At 36.6% G+C, this 19,243-nt stretch overlaps 1 protein-coding gene across 2 annotated transcripts in view; it reads left to right on the top strand.

Annotated features, from left to right (window-relative positions):
- PUDP (pseudouridine 5'-phosphatase) overlaps positions 1-19,243 on the top strand; it is a 66,971-nt gene that overhangs the window by 37,517 nt on the left and 10,211 nt on the right. For both annotated transcript variants that reach the window (XM_053935503.1, XM_053935504.1), the window contains exon 3: positions 2,183-2,412. In XM_053935503.1, coding sequence (XP_053791478.1) covers positions 2,183-2,412 — 230 coding nt within the window. The remainder of the gene's footprint in view (positions 1-2,182; positions 2,413-19,243) is intronic.

Below are 19,243 nucleotides of genomic sequence, written 5' to 3' on the forward strand. Positions count from 1 at the left end.
TGAGAGAAGCCAAAAAGAGAAATCAAACACACATGCATACACATTTACACATTGAAATCATGACGTGCTTGAGGAATACAAGAGAGAACCCTGGAGAAATAACCTTTCTGCAACAGTGCTTCTCTCTGGCTGGCTACCTCCAATAGAAACATAGAATAAGCATACCCAGTGAGAGATGAACTGAAGCTCTGATGCAGTGGGACTGAAGAAAATTAGCTGTTTGAAAAGAGCACAACTTTAGAGAAAACTAACCATATCATAGCAAGGGCATAGGAGATAGGAAAAGTTTTCTGCTTGTGTAATCTTTGCACTTTATTTTACTTTATATTACTACACTTACGTATGCTAGCCTTGATAAACATTCTAGTTTATTAAATTCCTTAGAATGAATGCATTTTATTTTAGGGAAGAGACACTTATACTACTGCTTTACATTAAGGAATCAGTGCTTCCATTAATTTAATACAGACTTACTTCACATGATTCAGAATGAAGATATAAACTATCTGAAATAAAAAGCTGGCTTGTATTTAACATGGTATTTTAGTGAGAGGACATAGTAGCATCATTTGGGAAAAAGTGCACTTGCTTAGTATAACCACTTAACAGAGGATAAGAAGGCTTTTAAATAGCTGATGTATTGACCTTAGAGGAAGAGTAGTGCTTGTTATATCTGTCCATCTCAAAATCTAACATTAGAGAAGTGCATGTGTTTAAAGGCCATCTTCAAATACAAGCATGGAGCTGGAAACATCAGTTATTAATTGTTTGATTCGATTCTGGAGAATAAATAAGAAACCTGCAGAGAGTCATACCTACAAGTCCTATTTCCAGAAAGATTAGTTACTGCACCTATTCACTAATCTACACACTTTGTTATCAGTGGTACTTACAGCTTGTCAAAGTTGGGCATACTTGGGAAACATGTATGGCAGATAACATGGCTGCTTATAGAATTGAATGGCTGGATCACAAGGGATATACAAATCAGAGATGCTGAGGTGGCAAAGGAGGAGTAGGAAGGGTTTAAGGAGATATAACAATGTCAGTGAATCAGGAGGAAGGGAATAAGATTATTTTTGTATAACCAGGCATGAAAAATAGGATAAGAATTAATGTAGCTGGAACATGAAAACAGAATTGTGCTCAAGTTGTTTCAAGGAGCCAAAACTCCACTGTACTGTACTTGAACCTAAACTACCTGAAACTAATATCCTGTGTCCGGTACAGTTGAGATTAATGCCAAAAAGCACAGCTGAAATTATTTTACAGGTATGGAGGATTTTTTCTTGGGAATTAAAATAAAGACCAGACATCCACACTTGTTCTTCATTAGGTAATGCTAATTGTTTTTTCTGGGAAAGGTATCCAGCATTTAGAATGCTTCAGCAAAGGAGCATTAAAACCCCTTCAGAGAAAATGCAAAACTTGCACCGAATAACAAAGTATGGTCCCCTCTTACACAGAATGGTTGTGTTTTCACTGTTCACTGCATTAACCTTCCCTAGAAGACTGGATCAGATTGAAGTTTCTACCCATTAGGCTTGAGGTGTTCATTACTCTGGGTTCACAGCACAAATAGATAAAGCTCTGGTATTAACAACTGTGACTGACAGCTGCTCTCCTCTGCCTAATGTTACTTGCTTTAGTAATTACAAAAGAGAGAAACTGAGCTCTCTTACGGGCTGGTTTGAGCCAGCTGGATACCTACTTCAGGAATTAAAACTCTGCAATCCAGTAAGAAGAGTATACTTCTTTGATTTTTTTTTTTTCCCCAGGAGCATAACTGTATATGAAAGGAAATGTTCTCCCAAACTCTTACAGTCTTAACTAATAAACTTACATAATGTGGGGACATTGCTTAATGATTTTCTAGTGGGTCTCATTATGTAGTGATGTTAATTACATTTTTGACAGATTTTGAGAAAAGCATTGTTTGATAACAGAAAAAGTATGTATATAACTTACAGAATGTTCCATGATTTTTGAGTGTAGAAGGAACATTTCAGATATAGCAAGAATTTTCTTTTACTCTGGCTGTTTGAAATAGGTTTATTACATCCAGTAAGACAGTGTTGTTGAAGTATTGCTAAATGCTTTGTAATTAGGTATAAAGATTAATACATATACCAACCTATATGCATATTTAACTAAAACTAAAATGTGTATATTTGTCTTGCAGGGGTGAGTAAGCTGATCCATCATTTACACAAACACAAGATACCCATAGGTGTTGCCACCAGCGCAAGTGTAGTGTCATTTGAGATAAAAACAACCAGACACAAAGACTTGTTTAGTCTTTTTCATCATGTTGTGTTGGGAGAGGATCCTGAGTTGAAGCGTGGCAAGCCGCATCCTGATCCATTTTTACTTTGTGCAAAAAGATTTCAACCTCCTGCACCACCAGAGAAGGTAAGAGGGGGAGAGCACAAATTAAATTTAAGAATTTTCTGTTTGGGCTATATATGGATTTTTTTTTTAATGTGATTAAGACTTAGATTAATATAAGCATTATTAAAATCAGCAACTCCCATTTTCAAAGATGTTTGTGCTGTCGAAGAGAGGGATTTCCATCCACTGCATCTAGAGTTTGTTATGCAAATTGCTCTGATTTGCTACATGGTAGCATGCAGTAATAGAAAAGTGTAATGATTTTCTGCTGTATATATAAATCTGGAAGCTTAACTTCACTATTCAGAGTTTGGAAACATTCATGGCTGATTTACCTCTTAAGTGTTGAAACATTAAATATAGTTCTTTGTGATGAGGACATATATTTTTCTGAAGCTGTATCTCTCCACAAGCAGTCTAAATCTCTGAGATCATAGTCCTTGTTTCCAATTTAAAACTATCAGTTTGAGCAATCTTTCTCAAATTGTAGATGTGTTAATTTTTCCTGTCTTATATATAACTTTACAAACTATTCTGAAGTAGAAATCTGTAGGGAGAAAATTTCACATAAACTGAGAATTAGTTAAAACAATGTCTTCATTTTTATTTTAAATTAAATTGCCTTTATGCTCAGAATATTTTTGTCACTTTTTCTCTGTCCCAAGTGGAACATAGGTTCTGAAGTTTTGGAGTTGTTTTCATTACTGCAGAAAAACATGTTGCTAATTTTAAGGAAGAAATTTAGGTAGATTAGACTGTGATTACTGTTCTCTCAGTAGAATTACTGAAGAAAAAAAAGGCTACACAAGTACATATGGAATTATTAGCTATGATTCCTCACCTTTCATCCTTCAAGTTCTCACACAGAGGCTAAATGGTATTTTCATTGCCTGGGAATACAAAATGAATTAAGTTTGGTGCAGTGTGGTTTACTTTTGAACAGAGTTAACCAAACTGGGTTTGGGTTTTGGTTTGGTTTGATTTTTTTTCTGTTGCAATTTCTCTTGATGTTCTGAATGTATGAATCTACTTCATTTGTAAGCTTGCATGCTCAGAAATGATGCACCAAATGTACATAACCAAGGAAATTGAACGTCAGCTGTGTTAATGGCAAATAAAGCTATAATTTCATGGGAGGAGCAAGACAGCTTTTCCAAAATTCTTAGTTTATGTGGTTCTATTTCAGAAAACCCAAAGATGGTAATACTTAAAAAATTTAAAAACAAACCAAAAGGAAGCAACAAAACCAGTGAACCAGTGACACTGTGTAGATACTTGTATTCTTTAGTTGTGTTTGCACTGAAAAAAATATATGAAGAAATATATAAAGAAATATTAATACCCTTAATATTTTTAAACTTTAAAGGTATGTTAGACAATCAAAGTCACAGATCGTTAATAGTAGTTGTATATTTTAAATTTTGTTAGCTTTTCTTTGAAGAAGGGCACAGATGTTGGAATACATTTTTTCCTTTGTAAGAGGTTTACAGCATCAAATTCCCTTAATGCAGATAATTCAGCTGAACTTTTTCTTTTGTTTCATCTACAAAAGCCACAAATGTTAAAGTGCAGGAAATTCATAAATGCCCAGAATTCTCAAGAGGAAGGAAGTGAAAACAGTGCATGCGAAACTATCCAAAACTTTTGTGACCAGTTGCAGTGTAATAGTGTCATCTGTCTGCAGTGTTTTGTCCCAAGCAGTGAACTAATAGAGCTACAGGTTTGGATTTCATGCCAACAATCATTAACATGCAAGGCTGCAGCCAAGTATCCAGGAGGTAAAGCTAATGTCTACATAAGCAAATAATTGGACTCAAGCAAAACAGGTTGTTAGAGCATCATAGGTAGTGCTTAGGCCCATACATCTATGCTATATATTATTTGAATATTTTCACTTGGATTGGATTTACTGTGATCCCGGGCTGAGATAAGGTTCTTTGGAGCTTTATGCATTCTTAAACATTGGAGGTTGCTTGATGAGTGCCTGCAGGGAACTTGCACCAGAGCGGCTGGCTAGAGCAACCTAGTACATACCAAAACTACCCAGTGAAACCAACTATCAGGGAGAAAGTGAGAACTTTCGAGTTTGCTTCAAAACTTTGTTGTTGCTGTTAGAAAAAAATACAATGTAGACATAGAGAAAACCAAACCCAGAATTTAGCTGTAGCATCATATCAGCCAGTGGCTATTGCTGTGCAGGCATACTTCTGCAAATAGACCAGTATTTAAGTGATATATGAATGGATATGATACCTGCTTTGCTATCATTGTAGGATGTCATAAATATCCATTTTGAAATTTTTTAGATGTTGACCTCTTGATTTGCAGTCTTTGCTTGACTAGGAACTTAATAAGCATAATGATAAAATGATAGCATAGGAGTTTCAAAAAAAGGTGCACTCTGCAAATTCAGCCTAGGTCTCCCATCTTGTGCTGCATGAAGCATCATATGATCTTCCAACACTACTAACAATGTACAGACATATAATTAATTAATTAAATCAGTCAGATAATCAAAATAAGATCTGGAAATTAAATACTAGAAATTTTGTATTTTAATAAAATTTACTTTTTAAATATATTCCAAATTCTGCTGTCAAATGCACAGATGCAACTTGTATGAAAACTATCTGGAGCTGTCCATGTGTAGAAATGATGGTGTTCTTGAATATATTTATAGTTTATACATATCAACTACAATTTTTTATTTATATCAACTACAATTTTTCAATGCTATGTTGAAGAAGTTTTGTTTCATAATAACAAAAATGGCATGCAAATAAATTTATTTTAAATATGGCTCTGAATCAGAGGGTTTCTGACATCTGCATGCCAACATTTATACATATTTCCGATATACTTCTGTTATCAAAGCTGCACAGATTAATTAACTTCCTAATGAAGGGGTGAAAGCTAAGGCATTTCTTTCCAAGTTTGGTTGATTTGCCGATAGCTTTTCTGTAAAATACAGGACCTTAGTAGTAGTTTAAAAGCAAAAAATCCATTTATATTCACTTTTTAAACAGAGGGATAGATTGTAGTAATACAAATGGTCATAACTCTCTTATGAAGAATCAATCTGTTCTATTTAAAAAGTTCCAAGTAATGTAAATCATTGCCTTAATTTAAAACACTATTTCTTTGCAGTTTCTTCCATTTCTAATTAATTAATTGATCTCATAGTTACAAATAATCTCTGTACCAAATCTAGAGAGAGCTCATTAAAATTTTTTCAGACTGATTAAATGGCATTAGGATTTATGAGTCTCAGTGGGCATTTTGTCATAGAACGGAGAAGTTCAAAGAGAAATTTTCTGTGCTTTTTTGTTCTAGAAGATACAAGGAAAGAACAGTAGATTCAGAACATTATGACATTCAAATATTTTGTGATTTTATTCTATATTGTACAACTAAAACTGGATAAAGAAGGCTGATTTAGCACTTAATGTGACCATTGTTATTGTGAGTTTTTGTAAAAAAGGATGCTAAAACTGTTTTTTTGTGTTATCCACTTAATTTTTAAACTTTTTCTACTTTTTTTCCCCCACTCAACTCCTCCATTTTGACTGTATGCATGTAGTGTATATATTTTACTCACTCTGGTTTTCAGACAAGCAGGTATTTAATTAGTGATGTTGCTGTTATTCCTTATGCATACCTGGAGGTTGAATGTATTAGGAGTACTTTATTTAAAGTACAGAAATTACAGACATGAACAACCGTTCTAAGTGGCACACTGAGCTGTAAATTGGAATCCCTGCTGTTCAAATCAAATGTTTTAGTCACCATAAATCTGTCCCTTTTCAATTTTATTGGCTTATACTCTTTCTTGAATGTTTACGATTCACAATTTTTTTATTTTAGAAATAAAGGCATTAAATATAAAATCACTGACATTTTTCAGCTTAGTTCAAATATACATCAATGACTTTTTCTTCAAGGTTGGCTCTAGTTTTTCTTTGCATAGGCCTAGATTACCAATTTTTTCTCATCTGAAACAACCTTCTAAATAGCTGTTCATGGTATAAACCATTCTGATTTACCCAAGCCCTGCTGTCTTATTTCCTTGGACTCACAGTTCTTACCAGCTGTTTTAGCATATTGTTAGATATTTGTTTTTTTCCAGTGGATATAACCTGTGATGGTAATGGTCAGAGTATAAAGTGCCAGGCTGCATTCAGGAAGAGAGATGACAAAGAGTTTGTAGATGGTCACTGTTCTTCTCGGACAGTGTGGTCTGACAGAGGCAGATACAGCACAGACCAGTGGCTGTTTATTATGAAGAGGGATCAATGTTGCTCCGCAACTCTTTCTGGCTGAAGGTGCATTTTGAGGTAGAAAGCAGAATTTAGTCTTTTCAGAAGCCACTGGACTTTCTTGTCTCTACTGATGTATTACAGTTCATTAATTAATTAGGCATTTGATGGGTTAGAGTCAATAAAGAACTTCTTGTCTTGTCTGATTTGTTGATGCTAACTCCAGTGTAGCCATATGATTAGTAGACTGAATTAAGGTCTCGGATGTTTGAGTGTTTCTAGGGTGTGTTTTCTTGTTGTCCCTTGCCTGTCAGTGTCCCTGTTAGCCTTGCATACTGTGCTACACAGTGACCAGCTTCCAAACACTTCTCCCATGGCAGAAGCGTGTCCTGGTGGGGATGGTATACCTTGGGAGATGGTAGGACAGCTGAGCAACTGATTCAGTGCCATGAGAGGTTGAAAACACTGCTCCTGAGTACACACACCTTACTTAAGTGTTTTGCAACAAAAGCAGAGTTCACTCCCTTAAAATAGATTATAAATTACAGATTAAATATAAGTTACATAGGTTTCACTCTTACTGTACATGAAGTGATTAAAAGGCAAATGAACCATGTCCTAGCATTTGTGTGTACCCAGATTAGTTGAGTTCTGTCATGTAAAACATGCCCTGAAATGTTGAAAGTGGATAGCAGTTGAAATCTGAAAGGGTGTATCCATGGGCTCAGGAAGAGAATATTTCAATTTGTCTGCCTTCTAACCAAGGTGAAGTGCTAAGTCCAAGGAACCTCCCTTTTACTGATTTTGTAGCTTTTTGGAGAAATGGTGTTTTTTACTTCTATGTATGCATCCAAAATTGCCCAGTCTTAACAGCTTGTGTCTTTTTATCAGGAACTAAAAATATCTAGCAATTAGTCTTTTGTAAAGTATAATTGGAAAAGTAGTTCCAGCACATTTCTACACTGCCAAGAAAAATTCTCCACAGAGAACATAACAGCAATCTGGAACTTCTGCTTTCTTTTTAAAGAAGATCAGAAGAGAGTTTTATCCTTGTCTTGTCCACTGTGTAGACCACTTCCTGAAAAAAAATGGAGGAAAACATCTTTTTGTGTACTTTTGAACTTGAGAAATTCAGTCTCCCAACCTTTTTTGCTTCCTTGGGAATTGTCCTAGTTACCACATGATAAATCAGCTCTTTGCTCAGAAAGGTTCTTGGCGAGAACTTTTTCCTGAATTACTGAAGCCTTTACTTTTCTTGTTCTGCAATGTGACTGAAGGCATTTCTAGATGGCAAGTTGTTTTTTTTGATTATTTAGTATATGTTGCTGGATTAATTCTTGAATTCCTGCTATTATGAGGCACTGGAAAATAATAAACAGCATAACTTTTTATGGGTTCCTCTCCCTGCTGGAGAAGCTGTTGATATCAAACACTGGATAAATTTAAAGGAATAAATTATTAATAAATCATACATTTAAATTGTGTACTGAGCAATTTAAAGTAATTAGGTATCAAACAATATAGTTTTATATCTATTTCTAGAAACTTTACAGCTTGGGAAGCAAAGATACAGCACTCCAGTGGAATGTACTTCCATTGTGAAACAGTGTTGAACAGCCTGTTGGCTGAATGCTGCACGTTCCTCAGCTGCTACATAGTCTAAGCATGTAGCCCTTACTTGTGTCTCCCAGGCTGGCTGATGAAGCCTGCTTTTAAGAAGCTTGCCTTCTAGCTGTAGAGAAAAGAACATGAGATATTTCATCATCTCACAATCTAGGACTTCTGAAGATCTGCTTGTCACAGCCCATGGGTAGAGGGTGTGATGTTGGTTACAGGTTCTTGTCAGCTGGAACAATGGCACTGGACCACATGTCAGGGAACTCTTCTGTGTTACTATACAGTCATCTTAACTGTGGCAACCAGCCCAATGTTTACACTCTAAAGGTATTGGCTAAAATGCCCTTAAATTCTTAGAATACATTTCCACAAAAAGTATCAGCTAACAAGCCCTTAGTTTCGTACAGTACACTTCACAACTCCCACAAAAACTTCTTCAGAAAGTGCTGGCTCACAAACAAGCCACCACACCACTACACAAAGGTAATGATTTGAGATGGGGGAACTGAGCACAAATCTGAAAGGGGAGCAGGAAGGTGGCTCAGGACAGCAGTGCCCCACTTCCATGGGACTAGTCTACTCTGATCACCTTTCCTGTAGCAATACTCTGAATATTTGAGACAAAACAGGGTTAGGTCTGGTCCTTTACACTACTATACACAGGCATCTTTTCCCTAAATTCATAATAAGCCACTATTTTATACTTAAAAGATAATTAAAGGAAGGAGATTGATTGTTTGTTTGTTTTCAGGTTTTTTTTTTTCAATTATCATGCTCTCAGTTCCTATGGTTGATTTACTTCCTCCCTTTTCTTCTGAAGCATATGTACCTGTGTGTTCACATATGTACTCACCCACTCTCCCAGCCTACCCTTCCCCATGCTGGCAGTCTTTATTATATATTTGTGGAAGAAAAATGAGATGTTGTATGGCTTGCAAGTAATTTAACTTTTAAGTGTTCCAGACATTGCCCTTGTTACTGCAGTGCATGTTTATTTATGGATGTATTTGTCTTATGGAGATGAAAAAAGTCATTGAAATTCCATGCAAAAAGTAACCTGGTCAAGGTTTGCTTTCACTGAAGGTATCTTAATGATTGGAAGGGGAAAGAAGGATTATAATTAGTTCTTAGTCTTTGGGGTACTCTGCTTGGGAGGGTGGAGAGGTAAGAATACTTTTTTTTCCTTGCATTTGTCTTGATAATGTATCAAGTAGCTGCTAAGGGACTTGATGAAATGTGATGCAGAATAATAAATTATGCTCTGCAGCTTTCTTTGCTTCTACGTGAGGTGAGTGTGTAAGCACAAAGAGACTGGTGCACCTCCAAATTCAAAAAGCATTATATTCAGATTAGCAGGTCACTGGAGATGTGTTGCTAATTGTTTTAGGGAACTCATTATGGGTATTATCACATATTAATTATGCATGGTAAGTAGGAAAAAAGAGGGGGGAAATCCTTGTTTTATGATAACTTGCTCACTGATTTAACTTCTTTCAAGACCTTGAGCATTTTCTTTGAGATGCCAAACAGCAGTCATTGAATAATTAGATTTTAATTAACAAGAATTTTCACAAAAAATGTTTTTATAGTCTTTTGAGTTATAACAAGCATGAATAAGATCTTTCAATAAGATCTAGTGCACTGATTCTCTCTGTATCTGGAGTTACCTTTGTAATCACCCAGAGTTTGTTGTAACAGTGGTTTTCAACCATTTCAGGACAAAGAATGAAGACTGAAAGAAGGAATTGCATTGTTGGCAATATTTTTTGGTTGCTTCTTTGTAAATTAATGTCATGGGGAAACCTCTGGAAACCTATGAAAGACTACAGTTAGCTATGTGTTGTTTTAATGCACTAAGGCTAGGGAATTATAAGTTTGTTTGTTTGTTTGTTTGTTTTTTGCTCTTAGTTTGTTTAAATCACTTTTTTTTTTGTGGAGATGTGGTTGTAGGCAATTTTCAGAGAGCTGGTATTATATGGTAGGGTTTTTCTTATTCTGTTGTGTGATAAAGAATTTGTAAGAGTCTGTCTTTTTGGCATGATTGCAGAAAACCTACACATAGAACCATCAATTAACACTGGTAAATTATTTATAGTCTAAACAGGGCAAAGCTTTTTGCTCAGACTGATTGCTGCATCACAAAATAAATGCACTTAGAAGGTGATTGCAAAGTGTACTCCATAAAGCAGTACTGGAAATTTTTTTTTTCATTATTATTATGATAGGTGTTATAAAGATAAAAGACCTTGTAGTATACAAAAGAACTGAAGATATGAAGACTTGTCTGCTAAAAATGTATGCTTAGCATTTCCATTTCAGCATCTTTTTATCTTAGAATAATATCATAATTCAAAGCCAAGAAGAAAATGGTTCAAGTTAAACTTCAGTAAGACTGGAGTGATTCTGATTTAAAGTAGAATACAATTTCAAGCAATGGTAGAATTGCTGCCCTTCTCTTCCATTAAAAAAAAAAAAAAAAAAAAAAACCTTTTAATTTTTTGCCTAAATGATACTAAATACAGGAATTGCTGTTCATGCTCAGATTCAGTGTTCAGCTTATTTGGTACCATCTCTGATGACAGCTAATAATCACAGCTTAATAATCACCTTTTAGCTAGAGGGGGTTAATTTATCCACTTAAATTGTCTTGCTCCTGTATCAAGTTGCTTTTAACAAAAACAGACAAAAAATAGGCTATAGTAACCCTTCCACAGGATCTGTGTTTTTTCTTTATACTGATTTGTGCCTGGGACAATGAATTCTGTATATGTTGCGTATGTTCCAGTGTCAGCTTTTATATGTTATGAGTGAGAAAGAAAAGTAATTGAACTGCCACTCAGTATTGTAAATGCTGTTTGCCACATCCCTTTTTATTTTTTTGCTCCATAAATTAAGCTCTTTAGAGTCTGTTCAAAACCTCACCATCTGAAAGAGTTGTGTTTGGGATTTTTTTTGGGGGGTGGAGGCAGTAATATGGTTGTTTATTTGGGTTTTTTCTCTTCATAAGCATTCTGATTGCATTTCTTCAGACTCTTCCTATCAAAAACATTTTAACATAGAAAAATGTCTGTGGGATATAGTACATAGAGCATTCCAGATGAGACCATTTTATATATGTCTGTGAATATAAACAATATCACCCAAGCTCTAAGTTTTCATTGAGCTGGTCTCCCAAGTTCTGAGTTTTCACTGAGCTGTTTACAGTGGTGTCCAGTATTTAAACCAAATACTAGAAGATGTATATGTCATTTATTTTCTTCCAGCTAATGTGTACTGCCACATTTCTTGATCGTTTCATTTAATTTGACACTTGACTGCCCAGTAGACTACTTTGTCACTCCAAAGTTCTTACAGATGTTATCCCAGATGACCTACAAAATTTGTGTTATCAGCAGATTTTACTAAATATAGAGATAAGGATTACTAGTCAATACTTCCCTGAATAGCACCAGAATTATTTTAAAATACAACTGCAACTATTTTCTAATATAGTGGCATGGTAATGGAAATGGCTTTTGAACCTCCTTCATAGGTTAGTTATTTCAAAGCCTCAAGGTTTTGCTGACTAGCAAAGAGTCGTTGATGAGATTTCATCCATTGCGAAAATATCTTCTGTTTCAGAACGTTTTTCTCCATTAGGAAATTGTCTTCTTTTTCCTGAACAGACACCTGGTTACAGTGATCTATTCAGTTTGTCTCCAGAACATATTATTGCTTCCTATAGCTCAGTCTGGAGATATTAGAGATTGCCTATTGTCCTGAACTTCAGAACTATTGAAGATTCAAAATACTACTGATTTAAAAGAGTGCCATGGGCACTTTTAGTATAATAGTATGCAACCTATCTTACTGCTTTTCACTTTCAATAATGCAGTTATGCCAAGCAAACTAAACCAGAGCCTTTCATTTTAGAAAGAATGATCATGTATCTGAGGTAGAAGGCATTTGCAAGCTTTAGATTAGCTATAATATATAATTTGAAGGCTGATATCTGTTGTGAGTTTTTAAATTCTCAGGCCAAAAGTTTTCATTGAGAGGAATTTTTTTTTAATTTCAGCAAAAAATATTTGCAGGTTTTTTTAAGGTGTTTCTCAGAAGATAATATTTTTTCAGTTGTAGTAATAATTAGTACATAGGTCATATGTAATAATTAGTAATAGGTCATATGATAATTCCATGAAGAGTTATATTGTGTAGAGTAGGTGTTTGAAGTTTGGAAAGGTGGAATTCCTGTAGTCAGGTGTTCTAGAAGTCAGGAATAATGCTATGACTTTACCATACTATGACTAATACTGCATCTGGGAATGCTTCCCTGGTTTCCTGATATTTGTGTGCTGTTCAGTGTGGTCATCATATTTATATTTAAGTAAATGCACATTAAACCATGAGGGGATAAAAAACATCATATTCATGTATACTGGATCACAGGCATGGAGCCTGCTCTGGGCAATTGTTGGAGCATTATTAAATAAATGTAAACATCTTAAGACTATAAGAAGTACAGTTGTAGAAACTAACCACTATAAGCACACACTGTTTGCAATTTATTTAATGAACATTGTGGCTTTTTTAGTGAACAAGATTCCAATTTATTATTTTAGATGGCAAGCAAGTATTGTCATCCCTCAATCTCCTCAGAGTTAGAGTTAACAGAGGTAATTCTTAATAGAAATAAGAAGGAAATCAGACAAATCTGCTTTCTTCTGTGTTCTCTGCTGCCCTGGTCCAACAAGGAGCAAAAGCAATTTAAGCAAGACAAATTTTAGTTAATAGCCCAGCAATAAGAAAGGGAAGAAGAAGAGCATGTACCAATGATTCCAGAAAGAGTGTATTTTTAAATACACTGCTGGAGAAGGATGAAGAATGTAGGCATGAAGATTGTACAAGGCACAGAGGTCAGCATGATATAAGACATACAGCTGGAAGTGGGAGAAAGAGATAAAGAATGCAATTAAGTGAAAGAATAGAAGATGTCTAGGGAGTAGAAGGAAATAAAAGCAAGACATAAGTAATTGTAGGTAAGATAATATAGGGCCTTGAAGGTGAAAATGAAAACTTTAATTTGTAACTGCACTAAGTAATCTATATACCTTCATTATAAATAATAAAGAGTTAATAGTGTGCAGTAGCCCATTCGTCCTTATGGCTTTCTCACACATTTTTTAGGGAGTGTAGATGAAATGTCAGGAAATGGTCTATAAGTTAATGATGTATATACTGAAATAGTAAAAGCATTTACCTTTTTGAGGCTAAGCGTTTTGTCTCATGAGGATTGGTAGATGATGTGACAGACCTAACATTACAGCAAAAACTCTTCAAATATTTAGGATGCTACATGTCTAAATTTAAAACCTCATGGAGATAGTGGAAAGAAGAATCAGCTGCAAATGTGCACTTTGGCATGTCTCTCAAAGTAAAGAAGTTTTCTTTAGAAACACTGATGACAGAGTTTCATCTTCTATCCTAGCATTGCATTAACTAGTAATTCTGCAGTGTTTGGACAATTTATTTCTGTCTCTTTCTCCTTGGGAGAATTGATTTTTTTTTTCCCTTATCATCTTAGCAATCTTAGTTGAAGAGCTAGTATGCTTAAATGATGATTGTTGACTTTGAGTAGGCTGGTGGAAGACTGTTTTAGTGATATCTTCATATTTACAGCTCCTCTTTGTAGCTGATATTAGTCAGCCTTAATTTTCGTTAAGATGATTAACATTTAGTGCAGTAACTTTCTTGTTTCTCTGATTTTGTTTAAATAATACAGTGCTAATGAATGGTGAATAAAATGTTCCATAAGTAGAATACTTAGAAAAGGCCTTAAGTGTAGTTTTTCTCACAAATTTTGAAATGTGTCTATTATTTGCTAGAACAATTCAGTCTCACCAGCTTTCACCATTTTTAAAAATCTGTCAATTGAGTCCTTAGCTTCTCTGTCTGAGTTGAGTATGTGATCTGGCTTTGTGTAAAGTGATTACTAATAGGAGCTTCAGACTCAATGTCAGTCCAAGGATGAAGAAATCCATCACAGAATGCTGTATTTTAATAAAAAGATTTCAGTTACTTGGCAGTATAAAGACATAATAATGCTTGTGACATGCTGTGGTGTATTGCTTTAGGCTCAAACTGAACATTGGAATAATAGCAGCATTGAGAAGAAAGGAGAAATAGGAAGTCTGATTTGAGCATCATTTTTTTCTTCTATTAATTTCTATATTTAGCATAGCGTATGGCATGTCAGGCCCTGGTTATAAAGACCTGTAAAAGAAAGTACTTGGATTCCTGATCTTGCATGTTAGGAATCAAGCAGCATATGATGCATAAACTTGTAAAGAGTTGGATGGTTCCTAAGGAAGATCCATTACCAGATGCAGATGTTGGGGTTTGTGTTAAAAGCTTATTTGCAGACTCACAAACGAGCTGAGAGAGGTGACAGCAGGTGGGGGATCCCCAGTCACACCTTCCCAACAGTTCCCACATCTGTCACAGAAGTCATCATCCATCAGGTGCCCATCTCCATATGATCAGGGCAGCACAGAGTCCCAGAGGTAGACAGAAGCTCAGATTAAGAACTCAAAGGGAGGGACAACCTGTTCAGGCCCTCCCAGGGCTGTCCTAGAAGTACTATCAAGGTAAATCAGTGTTGGACCACTCCTTTTGGACTGAGGAGAGATGCTGCCTAGGGTGTGGCACTCAGTATGGGATGCAGAGGAAGAGAATTTGAGATTTGATTAGGATTTATTACAGGGAAATAGAGGGATAAAAGAAAAAAAGCATTGATGTGTGACACATTTGTCTGGCTATGCACAGCTCTTTATCAGGGTAGTGTGTCCTGTGTTAGCAAACTCCACTTCTAGCTCTTCCTGGCTGAAGGGCATCTAGTCTGTGGCCTCTGTGTGTGTGCCCAGCAGCCAGACCCAGGCAGAGGCCCATGTGTTCATGGTGCCAGCAGCTGGAGCAAGCACGGATCTGGGTGCTGGCAACTGGGCAAAATGAGGTGCCAGCCCACAGCCTGGGACTGCAGGTCACAGGGGCCCAGCTCAGGCATCTGTCTGCAGAGCCAGTGGCCAGGCTGAAGTGCAAGCCTGTGAGCACTAGAGAAGAGGCAACTGAATGACCCTGTGGTCCTTGGGAGTGTTGAGTATAACTACATTATCTGTGTGTCTAGCCTTATGTGTGTGTGTGTGTTTATTTATTTATTTATTTATTTATTTATTTATTTATTTATGTGTGTATTTTCTGGTGCCTGCTGGGAGACATGTGCTCAGCCTTGCTACTGTTAGGGCTGGGGGCACGGAGCTGTGGCTGCTTCCCCTTTGTCAGGCTATTAGAGGAGGCTCTATCCTCTAACAGCAGTAACCCATTCCCTAACATGTTTCTCTCTATAAAGGGAGACTGGATAACCTGGTTGTGTTCCAGGCAGGTATCGTGCTCCGTTTCAGTGTCCTAATGAAGTGCCTCATTTCTAAACATCTCTCACAGCCATTTGAGCTGAGCTGCATAGCAGAAAATATGCAAAGTAAACATGGAGCTGTGCCCCTATTCTGTTTGCCCTTCCCCCTCCATGCTACCAAAAGGTAGGGGATGTTTTCTCAGTTGAGATAGTCACCATAAAAGTCTATTTTAATTTCTAACTTTATGCTTTTTATATGTTGTGAAAATAAGTTTGTAAATACTTCTTTCTTTTTCACTTAGAATTTCTCTTACTACTGTGCCTTCCTTCTTGTTTCAAGAGGAAGAAAAGGAATAGATTGTTTAAGCAGAATCTGGATTTTCTGTTTACAGAGCAATAAATGTTCTGAAATGAACTGCAGTTGTATATGTTGTAAAATTGCTTTTGTTTGACGGGTTAATAAATCTTAGTCGAAGGTCTGAATGACTAGAGATATTAAAAGCTTGTGTTGCCTGACAAAACCAAACAAGCCAACCTTCTTTTTGCATTTCTTTATAAATACAGCAAGGGGATCAGAATTATTTAGATTGACCATGGCTCTCATTTTATTTGCAAAGAAGAAAAAAATTAAATTTGTGGGTCTTCCACAGTTTGTGTGGCTTTTCCGGGTGGGTTTTGCTTGTTTGTTTGGTATGGAAAACATAAACCAAAATCAGCTTAATTGGCAAATGTTTAAAATGCTGTACTTCTTCAAAAAGTACCCATGTTCATGGTGTAGACACCTTCCATTCATTTTTGCAGCTATGAATAAGCCTGGGAATTTTTGAGAATTTAAATCAGTGTTTTCAAACCAATACCTACATTGATCTTGTGGGGTTACTGTTATGTCACTTTCATGCATAGACATATGAGACAAGTCTACCCTATATTCACCCTGCAGTGAGGATCTTTCCAGCAGCTGGATTTAGGTACTCAGTTGTTCCTGGATCCCAGTCTTGCGCTTCTGTCATTCCACAGAGTCTCTCCTGTGTACATACAGACAGATCTCTTGGACAGCCCCAGATGCCACAGTCTTTACAGCAGCTGGCCAAAGCTGGACTGTCTGTGCTCTTGCCCATAGGGTCATACCTGGCTTTCAGGATACTTCACCTACTAGCCAGCTGCTCCAGCATGCTCTTTGCTAGCCCTCACACCCTCACTTGCCCACCTGTCATCACTGCACTGCTGCACTGTGGGCACATGGGACTCCTGCTCCCATGGTAGGACTGACGCTCCATGCACATGTGTGTGCACAACAGTAAGCCCTTGCCCACAAGAACGGTTAGAAATGGAGTTTGATTGGAGGAGACAGGACAGACTACACAGACTGATGCAGGAATGGCCAAGGACAGACAGCCCCTACTGACACCCCACCAGCCCCTTCTGTCTCACATTTCCAGAGGGTGCCCTGACCCACAGAGCTTCTCCTGTTGAAATGTCTGTGTGGTTCTGGCCTTGTGACACCAGGAGTGGCTGGACCAGGGCCTCGCAGGGCTGCTGGGGCTCATCCTGCCCCATCAGGCAGCACAGGAATGAACTTCTGGTAGGCTGCTGGGATGTGTGGCTGCTGGGGTGTGTCTGCAAGCAGCTGGCACAGGGTGTTTCAGGCTCCCCCCATCTACCCTTGTTTCTGCTATTCTTCTTCCCCTGTACAGTTCTATCACATAAACTAATGTGTGTGTGCATATATGTATGCATTTCTGCATAGGAAAATCTTCAGATCCCTCTCTGTAGAAACTTGTCAATTTTAAGTGCTTATGTTCCATACATACTCTTTGAAATTAGTATTAATGTGATGTTTCATAACCACAGAGTATTTGGAAGGAAAGATTCTTATTAATTAAGATCAGCCTACCTGAACTGTGTTCCTTTTCTGCAAAGAAGGTAGTCAGGAAGGCAACCAAAGCAGAGAGAAAAGTTTTTTAGTTTATAGGAAAAGTAGAAAAACATGAAGAGAACCTTGGCTGGAAGCCTGCAGCGCTACCACTGTGAAGACCAAGAATATCTGCTTTAGAAAAACATTTTGAGTGTCATGAGCAACATCTTCACTTTTCATTAGGGTGTAAGATACTGGGGTGTCTGTGTGAACTCCCTCAAATGGGTAATTGTCACTTGATTTTGTAAGACTTTCTTCTTGTTACTTTTTGTAACAAAGTTAAAAATGTGACCTAGTTAAGCATATAATAATAGTGTTTCTAGACAGAGTAATTGTTTCTTTCCAGTTTTAATTCATCATCTGGATATCCAGTAGAACTACCTAACCCTAACCCTACTTTCGTTGTCAATGAAGAGGCTGTTCTCTATGGCATTAAAAGCATTGAAGTGATTTTTTTTGCAGATGCAGGGTCAATGGAGAAAAAAGAATTTTTAGTGTCTTTTCTCACACTGTTCTGCTTGCTAAGACTAGAACTTATAAACCTTTGAAGACTATAAAACAGGTATTTTTAGCCACACCTTCAAGATCTGCAGACCCAGAACATAAATCCCAGATTCAGCCTTTATGTGTGGATGAGATTTTCAGTCCTCAATCTTTAGATATATTTGCTATTTGATTTATCAGTTTTCTCCATTCAATGATGAATCTTACCTATAAGCTCTCTAGAAGCAGCTGGAATCAATTTGCAAAGACTTGAAATACAACAGAAATAGAATATTAGACCACTACCACTTCTTAAAAAAAAAAAAAAAAGAGAAAATAAAAATCACCTGCACTATTTCGCAAAGTTTAAGATTCTCTTTTGCTTGTTCATCTGACAGGCAGCCTATCCTCTTCTATTTTTTTTTTTTTAAGTTACAGCATATTTTACCTGGTAGCCAGGACATATAATTCAGTGGACTGTGTGGCAGTGATACTTTTTCACCTTGACACACCTGCTGTAGTCTGGTTTCCCTAGGGAATCTTTATATAATGTCTGGGTGCTGAAGCTTCCAAGTTATCGGTAAAATGCTGCTTGTAGCAGTTGCTTGTCAATTTATCCAGATTCTTGGCAATATCTTGGCATCTATTTCTGAACTGATTGTATTACTGTATTAGAGGTACTTTCTTTCAGGTCATGTGTTGTGATGGTTAGAGCAATGTAAAATCACTCTTTCCAATATGCCATGGTAGTCTAATATATAAATACACATAATTTGTTTTTAAATAGAAGAAAAGCAGAATAGGCTGTGTTTACGCAGAGAAAACTCAGATTTTTTTTTCCAAAGGAGTGTGTCTTATAAGCACATTACCTCTCATTCAGGTGCTTCTGTGTAATTTGACTGCAGGCATTTGCAGAGAAGGCAATTTGTCTTTGATTTAACGATGAAGAAATGTGTTTATATCAGTATTGGGGTGACTGAGTCACTTCCTAATGGAGTGCTTTGTATTCTCATCATAGGTTTTCTAATGGTCACTTAGCATTAATTTTTGTCTGTATTTTTTGCACATTTTTCATTCAGACCTTTAAATTTACAAGTTCCATTACAGTGCCGTCTGTCTCTGCAATGAATCTAGCTGCACACTTTTGAAAAGGAAAGAAAACCCAATTGATTTATTTCCTGTGGTCAGAAAAAA

Source organism: Vidua chalybeata, chromosome 2 (genome assembly GCF_026979565.1).
Source record: "Vidua chalybeata isolate OUT-0048 chromosome 2, bVidCha1 merged haplotype, whole genome shotgun sequence".
NCBI classification, from domain to species: Eukaryota; Metazoa; Chordata; class Aves; order Passeriformes; family Viduidae; genus Vidua; species Vidua chalybeata.